This window comes from Vigna unguiculata, chromosome 8 (assembly GCF_004118075.2).
Source record: "Vigna unguiculata cultivar IT97K-499-35 chromosome 8, ASM411807v1, whole genome shotgun sequence".
Lineage (NCBI taxonomy): Eukaryota > Viridiplantae > Streptophyta > Magnoliopsida > Fabales > Fabaceae > Vigna > Vigna unguiculata.
In genome coordinates, this window is record NC_040286.1 from 23,366,207 (window position 1) to 23,378,371 (window position 12,165).

Genomic DNA, 12,165 nt, shown 5'->3' on the forward strand with positions numbered 1-12,165 from the left:
TTAACTAACATTGAAACGAAAATGTGTTAAACTATATAAATAACTCAAATGCTATCATAGTGTTTGAAACATCAAATGAATTTAACAAAATTTAATTAAAATAAATAAATTTACAAATTTCTAAAATTGATGACTAAATTGAACCAAAATTTTGAAAATAAACTAATTTTAATTCTCTCTAAAAGGTAATAGACCAGAAATATGTTTAAATTATTGTTATATATAATATGAAATCAATTTATTATTATTAATATATATATATATATATATATATATATATATATATATATGCATTAAAAGCACAATAGAAATAGAGAAAAGAAAAATCAAGTATAATTTTTAAAAATTAAAAAATAAAATAAAATAAAATGACATTAAAGTCATATATCTAAAATACAATTTTAAAAAAATAAAAAAATATTACCTTCAAAACATAATTTTATCATTAATATTATAAAATTGTGTTTGAAAAACATGATTTTTCTTTTTTAATTTTAATTTTTTTAACACAATTTTCTCCTGTGTAATTTTAAAAAAATTATCTAATTATTATTTTTTTCTAAATTTACACCAACTTAGTGGAAAAAACATAAAGAGTGAGTTAACAGTATGATACGTGTACATTGAGTTGAATGGAAAGTTTAATGATTTTAGAGATAAACATTCAGCAGTTGCGTGCAAATAAAGTCAACTACTAAGTTATTTGTTAATCAAGTTTATTTATTAGAGGAATAAAAATAATAAAAATTAACATATACTGATGCAAAAAATGAAAAAGTGAAACAGAATATAAGGTATGCTTTGCTGTTAATCTGCTCATTACTAGGCTTTTCTTTATTGCATTTTTGTTTTTATATTTGAAATTCATTTAAGCATTGAAGACTTGGACCCCACAAAAATTAACCAATCAAACTTCATGCAACCATTTGCTTACTTCTTCAACACTGTCTTCTTCTTCAAACATTAAATAGAGAGAGTTACTACACGCAAAAACAGGTAAATTTGTCTTCTATTTTTTTTTTTTATATTTTGACTTTCACTATATATAAAATATTTGTAATTCACACTCAATTTTGCAAAAAATATTAAATAAATTTCACAGTTTTAAACCATCTTTGCTGTATGATCCAAATGAATAAAAAAAATTAATGAATTATAAAATACAACAATTGAAAAAAATTAAAAAAATTAAAAAAATTCGGTTGAAAAATCAGAATTTCATTTTTAATATATTTTTAAACTGAATTTTTAAGCTATTTATTTAAAAAAGAAATTTTAGAAATTAGAGAGAAGAAGCGTGATGGTGTTTTTTGTAAGCTAGCTCCTGAAACTACTACTTAAGCTCACATTTCCTGTTTCACTATGCACTCTCATCACAAACTCTACCCTTGGAGTTTCATCTTCATCTTGTTCCTTTGAGGTATTATTTTTCATACCCAAATTATAGTGTTTTTGTAGATCTGATTTTTGTGTCTCTTTTTCTCTCTATCAATTTTACAAATGTTCCTGTTTTGGTTCATTTTGTGTGAATAGATCTATTAGTGTGCATATCAGATTCTTTCCTAAAATGTTTCCGAGAATGTTTTTGTTTGTTTTAAGATATAGTCTCTGTCATGTACAGAGTCTAATTCTTTCTTCCATGGTCAATTTTTTGTCTGTCAGATTCCACATCTTAATAAATGTGTCGGAAAATAGATTTTCGTAGGAACCATGTGCCATATCACAGCAAAAACACTTTTCTTACGAAGGTTTTCGATGTTTTTCTTTTCAGCGAGATTGTTTTTAATTTTTTTTACAAAAAAAAAACGAGAGAAAAGAAAAGAAAATAACAACATTTAGAATTATTTTAATTAAAATGGCTTTAAAATGTTATAATTTCGGTCAAATTTTCTTGTAATTAATTTTTCTGTGAAAAGAAATTTTTTAATCAAAACAACGTATTTTCATATGTATCTTATTCGGAAGGCGCGAGTGTGATTCCATTAATGGCGTCTCAATTAAAATAAAAGCAATTTTTACTAAACAAACATGCATTCCATTGAGGCAAAAAAAAAATGCAGATTTTGATTTTGTTTTGTTTTCTGGGGCCTTTCGCCCTCTATATAAAATAATAGTATAATAATAGTAACTCCAGTTTCTATACACTTTACTTTCCTTTTCATTATATTTTATTATTGTCTTTTCTGGAAAATAAAATAAAATTGAATGTCTAATAAATGAGGTTAATATCTTTGATGACACACGTCACCTTTTATGTCAGTGTGCAAACTTTCATAATCTCTTTAAGGAACTTCAACTTTATTTTTGTTTGTCTTTGTTCTTCACTTGTATTTTTGTTTGTCTTTGTTCTTCACTTGTTTTTTTTTTCTCTCTTTTTTTCTGTTTTTTTTTTTCTGCAGAGACAGCACAAGAAGGGAAGATCTTTTTGGTAAGAAGCAACATTGACTATTGTATAATGCTTCACTCTCCTCTTTTGAAGTTATGTTCATTTATGTCTATTTTTTTTTTGAAAATTACGATCATTTCGTTTTTAAGTTACGATAATTTATTTAGTTTTAAGAAATTATAATATTTATGTACGTTTTACATATTTATAATTATTCTCAGTTTTCGAAGGCATGAAGATCTTTTTTTTGAAATATTTTATACATGTTCTTTCAAAATTAAACAAGCTTACTTTTATTGAAGGCATGTTTAAGCTTTAGTTAAATTCAAGACTCTAGTATTACTCTCTACCAAGTCAAGATTCCGAGAAAAAGAAAATCATTCGGTGGTTTTAATTTTGATTGAAATATTGGATCATATCAACCCAGTTTAAATTAATTTCGTTTTGTAAGATCTAGTCAACTTTTGTAATTCTTTTGATTTATATTAGCTTAAATAATTTAGAACTACCTAATTCTCAATGTAGATATACATACATGTTTTCTTCATATCCAATAATTTTTTATTCACTTCAGGAAAATTATATGTGTAGAGGATTTTTTATTCTTTTCATTTAATAATATATATATATATATATATATATATATATATATATATATATATATATATATATATATATATATATATATCATTTGCATCTAATACTATTTGAAATTTCTGTAATTGCAATTTAAATTTTATCTCCTTCTTGTTTGCATGGTTTATAATTCTTTTTTCCTTGTGATCAGAATTTGACAATCCATATTATCTCTAAAACAAATCCATAGTCTTTTACTGACATTCTTATATTCCAATATTTTGTGGACTAAGTTTGTAGCAGGTTCATTTACTATGGAAAATATGGTAAGAACTGTTCACTCTTTTTATGTTACAGTATATTTATCTGTTTTTTGGTAACAAAAAAAAAAATAGAAAAAAGTGTACGTGTATTAGAGTGCTGTTCTTGCAAGTCGAGTAGGGTTAGTATGTGTGTAATGGATATAGTCACTAATGTCTTGATTTTAATAGTCATAACCGATATAAAATAATCATTCGGAAAAAATTGAAGTTAGTTTGTGAAAAATTAAAATCTAAACAGTATACCATGTTTTATCATATATCGGTAATAGAAGTTATGAGGAATAAAATTAATAAAATAGATTAAATATTCTACCATGTATGACAATATATGATAAATTAGGTTTTAAAAAGACAATATCATTTTATTTTAGAAAATAGTAATTTCTTTAAATACATTCTTATGAGTTTATTGTTGGAAAGAAATTGTTTCTCATATACAACATGTATAATTTTCTTAAATCCCACTCGGAGTTAACTCGTTTAAAACGGCACCCCAATGAATTTTTTTGTAGTTATCTAAAATAAATTCCATTTAATTATATTTTCGAAATTCTACAAACTGAAATTCAGTACTTCTAGTATACTTATAAAATTTTCACTAATTGCATATATTTTAGAGAACTATAAGTTGTTGCCATTGCAATTGTGATCGCAAGTGCAATGAAAGAAAATTTAAAAGTCTGTATATTTGAATCATAAATACAACTTTGTTGTAATTTAAAAACTTATTATTATTATTATTTGTACAATTTGAACTTCCATAATCTACTTTTATCGTGATTATTATTGTTTTTCAATTATAAATAGTTTTCTGAGACAATTTTTATTCTCAATTTCTCTTTCCTATATATTTAAACTTGAACATGTGCATGTTATTAGAATCAGTTCAAACCCACCGGTGAACCTCTTGCACCTCAACTCACTCAGACAGAGGTAAGTTCAATGTTAGCTGCTCCTACTTCTGCACATAACCAGGTAAACACGGGCCCTCCATATTTATATATATCATAATAAAATAATTTTTATATTGAGTAGTGTGCTTACATGTATTCAGTTTTCTACATTTTCGCAAAAGAATAAAATCCTGTTAACTAAAATTAATATTTCCAAAGTATATATTTTAATAATAATGTTCTTGTAATTTTCTCATTCCATTTTCTCAGTTTGGATGATCCTAATTTACTATGTTACTAACTAAACTCTTCATCACCATCTATGGTCTAACTTTATTACCATAATTAACACTAAATGAAACACCACTTACCCTTCATTTATCACCTTTTGAATCTATATGTCCTTTGCATGTCTCATAATGTTGATGTCATGTCTTCATTCATGGGCCTTTATGACAACTCATATATATATATATATATATATATATATATATATATATATATATATATATATATTAGGATACATGTAGATGTGTTTCCATTTCCATATGTGTATGCCAACAAGAGTTTTTCACTTTGTATATTAAATTTAAAAGGTTTAATAGAAAGTTTTGAAATCAAATGAGTTGTAGCTAGATATTTATGTGTGTATACTATTAGAGTTATCCTTGGTCATATAAATAAATGGATGAATCAAGGTTATTTTTCTTAAATTAAACCTTGATAAATTAATTTTATTTTGTTTATGTAACTTTGATCATTTGATTAGGTGGCCTTAGTGCCAAGAGGAGCAACTTCCCAGATTCATGGGCAAAGTTTCTCCGTAGGCTATGATCTGTTTAGCCAAGTACTTCAAAAGGAGAATTCACTTATGTAAGTTATTTATTTATTTATTTTTGTGTCATTCTATGAATATTTTAACAAGTTTTTCTACATACACTATTATGCATGTCTTATCCTTTACAACTTTTGTTGAACTTATGTATAATATATGTTCTACATTTCTTTATTGTACACAGGAATCCTTTCGGTTTGTCAAATGAATACACTGCTAGTTCTGGTCAGGTATTGGATCAAAATATCTCTGAAAAAAAAAAACGTTTATAGGCAATCATGTTTGTTCATCTTTAATTCAACAATATCTATACAAATATTTTTTTTTTTTTTAAAAATTGTTCTATAAATAGTGATGTCACTAGAAAAAAAAGGTTAATAATAGAGGGTATTATAGAAAATAAAGGACATAAAAATATACGGAAAAGATAATTGTGTATAATTGAGTGTGTTTAAAATATTACAAAAAGATGTGTACACAAAGATAATCTTCAGATCAACAAGTAAATAAGTCTAAAACATGTATTTATACTAACAAACATTAAATTGAATTTGTATTAATTTTCAAAACTTTTTCTCAAAAACAATGTGTTAATCCTTATGTAAAGTTTTCTCATTTTCTAATACAACTTTGTACATAAATATTACATTTCATTTTAACCATTAACTTTTTTTTATCAGCAAAACTTAAATGAAAAAATTAATGCTATCTCAAAGATATTAACAATAAATTCTCATTCATGGCAATGATTGTGAAGAATAGTTTAAAATTATGTATACAAAAATCGTTATCATTGGAATCATTCATTTTAATGCAAGAACTAACGTTGCTTCTAATTTCTTAAACAAAAATTATACTTTTGGTTGATAACAATATACACAATACTATTATAATTTACTATGCTATGAGATTAATTTTGCTTCACACTTCACACTTCCTGTATTTTTCATTCAAATTTGAATGCTTTCTGATCCATCAATTTTCTTAAGCTTCAATCATCTTGTACCCACTAATTGTATTATTTCATTGGTATTTTATTATTCATTGTAATTCATGAGCAGACAATGAGGACAACTGAAAGAGCTGCACTACCACCACCTCTTCAGAATGATGCTACACTGAACTCTCAGAGGGCTTGGACCCCTACGTGGTGCTAATTCAGTACCTTTACGAATCCATTTTAATTTTATATTTTGTATGCTCTTCATGCTGCTATGGAATTTACAATACTGTGTTTCTTCAATTGTAGGATCTACCAGAACCAATTTTCTGCTGCTGATGCTAATAATCCTCAGTACTATAGTAATTACGTGCAGTATGATTCTTCTATACTTATGTGCAATACATTGTGTTAGAGATCAATTAACTAATAAGGAAACAACTAATACCTATATAAACCCTTTTTTTGGAATACCTAGATAATTCTTCACTTTACTATATCAAAACTATTCACATCTATTACACATGTAGATGTTTTTTAAGTTAAGCTTTACTTTTAATGTAATTTCCTATTTACCAAATTAATCCTAGGTTTTATTTTATGTAGTGTGTGTTAAATTGCATAGGTATCAAATGATTTAATTCAAAGATTCCTAGGTATCAAATGAAGCTATATGGTTCTTTCATTGTAGGTATGCCCCAGTATATAATCCAAACAACCAGTCCCAGGTTGCTGTCCATAATGCTTATGGAGATCAAATTATTCATTCTGGTCAATTCTCCAGGTAAGCAATATTTAACAGCGACTGTTCATAAAGCAAGATATGACATTTTATAGCAATTTCATATTTGGAATTGTTAGAAAAAAGATGTTTACAAATGGTATTTGAAAAGTGAACTTACAATTTTAATTTTGTTTGAAGATGAAAAAAAAAATCATTTTTAAGGTACATATATAAATATGTTTTTACATTTATACTGTTCAACAATCATACTAGTATATATAATGCATTAGGTCTCTAGTGACTCCATATCAAGAACATGAATAAATCCATCATTGTAGTGGTCCACTATGCATTGACCTAAATATTTGTCCATATAAATAAGTTTGAAGATGTTAATAATAGGGGTTTTGGAGTCTTTTTTATACTAACAACCACTGCCTGCAAATTTTGTACATCTTCAAACTTGATCTTAAAACTTCACTTAATTTCCCAAAATTGATTTATTAGATAGAGGTGGATTAGAGTTATGAATTTGAATATGAAATAAAATCCCTTTGTACTTGTTTAACCTTACCGGTGTCAAAAAGACTTATTAATGAAAGATCTTTCTTTAATTAGTGCATAAGTTAAAGACATAAATCAACTTCTTCCTTTACAGTTTCCACATAAGTTCTCTGTACATCTTTCCAGTAAAAAAAATTGTCAAGTTGAAGTAATTTTTTATAGTTTTATTGCATATTTCCATATGACACTTTTCAATCTTTTGTCTTGCAATACTTAATTTTAGTATTAACAGTTTTCCTGCACATCAAATTATGAGTGTTACTGTGCTTCTTTTTTGGTTAATTAACACAGGGCGATTAAATCATATAGGTTTTGTTTTTCTAATATTGCTGTGTCGTTATTTTAATGATGTTGATTTTTGGATTGAACTAGGCTGGACCAATCGATTGCTTTACAAATGCGTCAATTTGCTAATGGAAGCACTATCAAACCAACAATTCCTGAATTTCCACCTCGAAGGTAAGCATTTACTTCAACTATTTTCCAAATATACCACTCTTTTTTTTCTCTATTTATTAATTTATATGGTTGATTTTTGCGTAGGTCACTTTTTCCAAATCCATATGCCAAGAATGAGAAAGGACAGGGTCAATCAGCTGATCATCATAAGGCTTTTTATTGGAAAAATGAGGCATTGATGGTGGGAAGGGTAAAATTTTCGAAATCACTTTCTATAATTCTTAAGTCTTTGATGTTGAGATACAATCACTTTTAAAATATTTGATTCCGTGGTTCTAAGACACAAAACAATGATTATAAAACTTGAAAGGATACGAGGAGAAATGAAAATATAGCTTTGGTTAAAATATAAAAATTTCAAATGAATTTGCACTGCAGGGACGAGTAGAACGACCATGGGATGCTTCAAAACTTGAATCTGGGGAAGGCTCATCTAAACGTCATAAGGTACCACATTATTGCTTCATTTACTGTTGCGATGATGTTAAATGTTTTCAATTACTAAAGAGGATTAGTTGATTAATTGGTTAATCAATTCCTAAAAAGGTTGTACAGAACATGTAACTCTGGGCTCATTTTTAATTTATCAAACTGAATTGTCTTTTTCTTAATTTTGTATTATCTTTTAGGGCTTAACTTGTTAAGAACTGTGGTGTAAATGTTAACCCTAGTTAGGTTTTGAGGTTCTTATATTATGTTTGGTTTGTTTTTCTGTAGCAGCAGACAAATTCAGCAGCACCAAAGCAAGGACCTAATGCAGGGCCTGCACTCCAGGGACCAAACAGTGCATTTGAAAATCCAAGGGTTGTGGATCTGAGAATTAACTCTGGAAACAATAGGGAATTTGTTAGGTTTGGTTCTCCTATCCTCGTAGTTATTTTTTCACAATATCTGTGTTGATTTTAACATGATGTTTTTGAGTTGCAGCAACTCTCTCTATGACCCTGCTTATGAGACTCTTGGCCTACCAATTGACCCTCATCTCAGATTGTTCCAAGCATTGGCTGGTAATTACAATCAACTTTTTTCTTTAAACCGTATAACGTGCACAAATTCATAGTAGTTCGTTTACGTTTCATTGTGACGTGCCAAAGAAAATCTTCGAGTTTCTCACAAGAATCTTGTTGTTCTTAATGCAGCTCGCGGGGAGAAAGGGTATCGCATGTACGATTGAAAAACGCATGCGTGGGATTCTCATGAGGACTCTCTTCAGTGTTCAATAAAATCCTCGAACTTGAGAATGTGTTTGTTGGCTTGCTTTTAGTTTACATCAAGAGTGTTCTTGATGAGACCTATGTTTCATGTTTCCGTGTTTGGTAGAGACATAAAACTATCGTTGTGGTGTGTTTAATAATTTCCGTGCTATGACCTGCATGGATCCCGTATTCACTATATGGGCTTGGTTTATTAAATAAAGTATACTATCGTTAGACTATTATATATTTGGCTTATATGGTTTCAATTATTTATTGATATATATATATATATATATATATATATATATATATATATATATATATATATATATATATATATATATATATGTGGTAGTTAATTGCTAAAGTTATGGTTAGATTGATTTTCAATAGTGCGTTTATAGAACACCAAAGAAAGTTAAACTATTTATAACATTTAGATTTTTCAAAATCTTCTTTTTAATTTATGCAGAGGTTAATAACTTTTCTGGGAAAAACTTTTCAAAAGAAAGTTAAACTATTTATAGCATTTACTTCTTTTTTGAAACTTTTGGCAAAAACTTTTTTTTACATTTTAAGTGCTTGTTGAGGAATTTTACAAGTCCTTGAGCACATATTTTGGATATTATTTATAGTGGAAGAAACATGTAGAGTGAATTATACAAGAGTAATTGTTCTGTTTTTAGATAGCTATTTTTCTGAAGAAGAAAAAACTGAGAAACTGATTTAGCAAATAATGGTTTTCAAAATGTATAGGTCCAACTATTTTATATAATACCATTTTTTTAAAGCGATTATGGATATTAGGCTATCTATAGAATTCTTCAAGCATTTCATAATATTTCATAAAATGTGTATTTTTTCTTTTCTTTTTTTTCTCATTTTTCAATTATTTTTCTCAATTTGTGTTCAATTATTCAAATATTGGCCCTGAGTCATTCAAGAAAAAATGATGCACCTTTTCTTCTATTTTTTGAAACTGTTTATTTTTTTATACAATCTCCTCATCAACCCCTTGAACTATTATCGAACTCCATCTTCAATTAATTTAACCTCAGCCAATTAACATGAAAATGTTTGAAACTTCTCTTATCTAAAGATAGATAAATTCTGAATTTGCGTTTTTTTAGATTCAATTCTTAAGCTACCGAAGGAGTTTGATGACATCTTGCTTCGGTATCCTTACTTAACCTCTTCGTTTCTAACGCTGTGTTCGAATATGTGAATTTATTATTATTAAGAGTTGGCGACGATAGATAAACGATTGAATTTTGCATTCATATGTAAAGATTTGCAGGAGGGAGAAAAAACTAATTTGCGGGATGAGCTCAATATTCCATCTCGTTGATGGGAAGAGATTTGGGAGAAGAAAGATCTTTTTACAATATTATCTCCATTGAACCTGTTTTGTGAATAATGAGTGAAAGCAAACCATGATAGCAAAGAGAATCAATCATAATAAATATAGAATCGATCCATACACATGTATATTTTGATATATCGATTTCAGAAAACAAATAATCGATTCCATATTAGAATGTAAAGTAAATATTATTTGTTATTTAATTTTTATAAAATAAAATTTCTCTAATTATTATTTCTTTGAATACCAAAATAATAATAATAATATTAAATAATAATTTATATTATATTAATAATAATAACAATAAATACTAATACTACAAATAATATATTAATCTTAATTATAAGGGCAAAATTGTAATCTTACATTTTAATCTATCAAAACTTTATTTCTTATATATCACATCATTCAAATTACTCACATACTTTCACAAACTTTACATCTAAATTCACTCTCAAATTTCTTCAAAAAAACAACACACATTTCACCCTCTAATTCACTCAAATCCATCATCTCACTCTCCCTCAAATCAATCTTTACAAGTGAACACACCCTAAATCTCCAAATTCTTTTAGGTCAGAGAAATTAATGTTTTTAAAAAAATAGAAGTATAGTTGTGTGTGTGTGTTTTTTTCTTTTTAGGATGTTGATGGTTAAGTTGATCAATCATGCAAAAGATAGTTTTATATTAAGTAGACATTTTAGGTGGAGTTGAAGAATGTATTGGAATGAAGTTTGGTGTGATGTGTTCAAACTTTTGTTTAAATTGTCAATTTTGTTGGTTTGTTGATAAGGTTACGTGTTTTTGGCTTATTGGTGAGTTAATGATGTTGGATTTTCTTCAATGGACTTAAAATTTGGAAAATTTAGGATAAACCTTTTTTTTTTTTATTTTTTATAATTAAGTGTTTAAAAGTTTTCAGAGTGCGGTCATATAAAAATTGTTAAAATTCTCTAAGTCGACCTAATTATATTTTTACATTTGGGTGAATAGAATTTCTCACTGTTTGATTTTTTTTTTTAAGTTTTAGTTCTATAAATTACTTTGGAGGATGAAAATGAGGTAATGAGATAGGGTCATGACTACAATTTGTTGATATGATCACCAATAAAATTTTGAATTTCCGCGTCAGTTTAATATATTATTTAGTGGCGGTTATAATCGCCACTATTTTCTCTATCGTCAATTAATTAACTGCCACCGAATTTAGCGCCACAAAGTCATCATAACATCGATTTACTGTAACCGTCAGAATAATCGTCACTAAAAATTTTAAAGTCGGTTTTAACCGCTTCTAAATCATCTTTTATTTTTTTTTAAAAACAATTTAGCGGCACTTGCAACCACCATTAAAATTAGGAATTTAAAGAATTTAAAAAATTTTCATGACGACCGTAACCGCTAATAAATATAGGAATTTAAAATATTTGGCGGCGGTTGTAACCGTCAGTAAATCTTGGAATTTAAAAAATTGAACCGTTAGAAGTCTACGAATTAAAAAAATTTAGTGGCACTTACTGTAATATCCCTAAGGAATATTACTGATATAAAATAAATAAAATTCAAAATTTCAATAAATGTCACATTGAATATGAACTATTTCCCAAAAACACGGGAAATTTTAAAACTTTAACAATTAAAATCCATAAATCCAGGAATCCATGATTCATAAAAACTGAAATAAAAGTTAAAGACTCCCAAAGGGGATTACATAATTTTCTCAAGCTAAAATGATGTAAACATCTATATACATATACAAAAATATCCCCTTGCTAGCCCTCGCTCCGAGTCTATGCATCTCCTGGCCCACTTGTCACATCATCTACTCCCGAATAACAAAATATTCGATCATCGCCACACACACATAGATAGGGTGAGCTATGCACAATAAAACATAAACAAATA

At 27.3% G+C, this 12,165-nt stretch overlaps 1 protein-coding gene across 4 annotated transcripts; it reads left to right on the forward strand.

Moving 5' to 3' along the window:
- The first annotated feature begins 1,330 nt into the window (after window positions 1–1,330).
- On the forward strand, window positions 1,331–9,134 carry LOC114195505. 4 transcript variants are annotated; one of them, XM_028085996.1, is made up of 15 exons: window positions 1,331–1,420; window positions 2,400–2,428; window positions 3,256–3,288; window positions 4,165–4,260; window positions 4,948–5,051; window positions 5,198–5,243; window positions 6,075–6,163; window positions 6,263–6,328; window positions 6,645–6,737; window positions 7,614–7,700; window positions 7,785–7,890; window positions 8,079–8,147; window positions 8,418–8,551; window positions 8,628–8,707; window positions 8,840–9,134. In XM_028085996.1, the coding sequence occupies exons 3-15, from the start codon at window positions 3,277–3,279 to the stop codon at window positions 8,872–8,874; spliced, it is 1,017 nt and encodes a 338-aa protein (XP_027941797.1). In that variant the 5' UTR covers window positions 1,331–1,420; window positions 2,400–2,428; window positions 3,256–3,276; the 3' UTR covers window positions 8,875–9,134. The 4 variants fall into 4 exon arrangements, with proteins under 4 accessions (XP_027941797.1, XP_027941798.1, XP_027941800.1 ...); XM_028085997.1 differs by having other exon boundaries at window positions 8,421–8,551; XM_028085999.1 differs by having other exon boundaries at window positions 4,165–4,218.
- The last annotated feature ends 3,031 nt before the right edge of the window (window positions 9,135–12,165 follow it).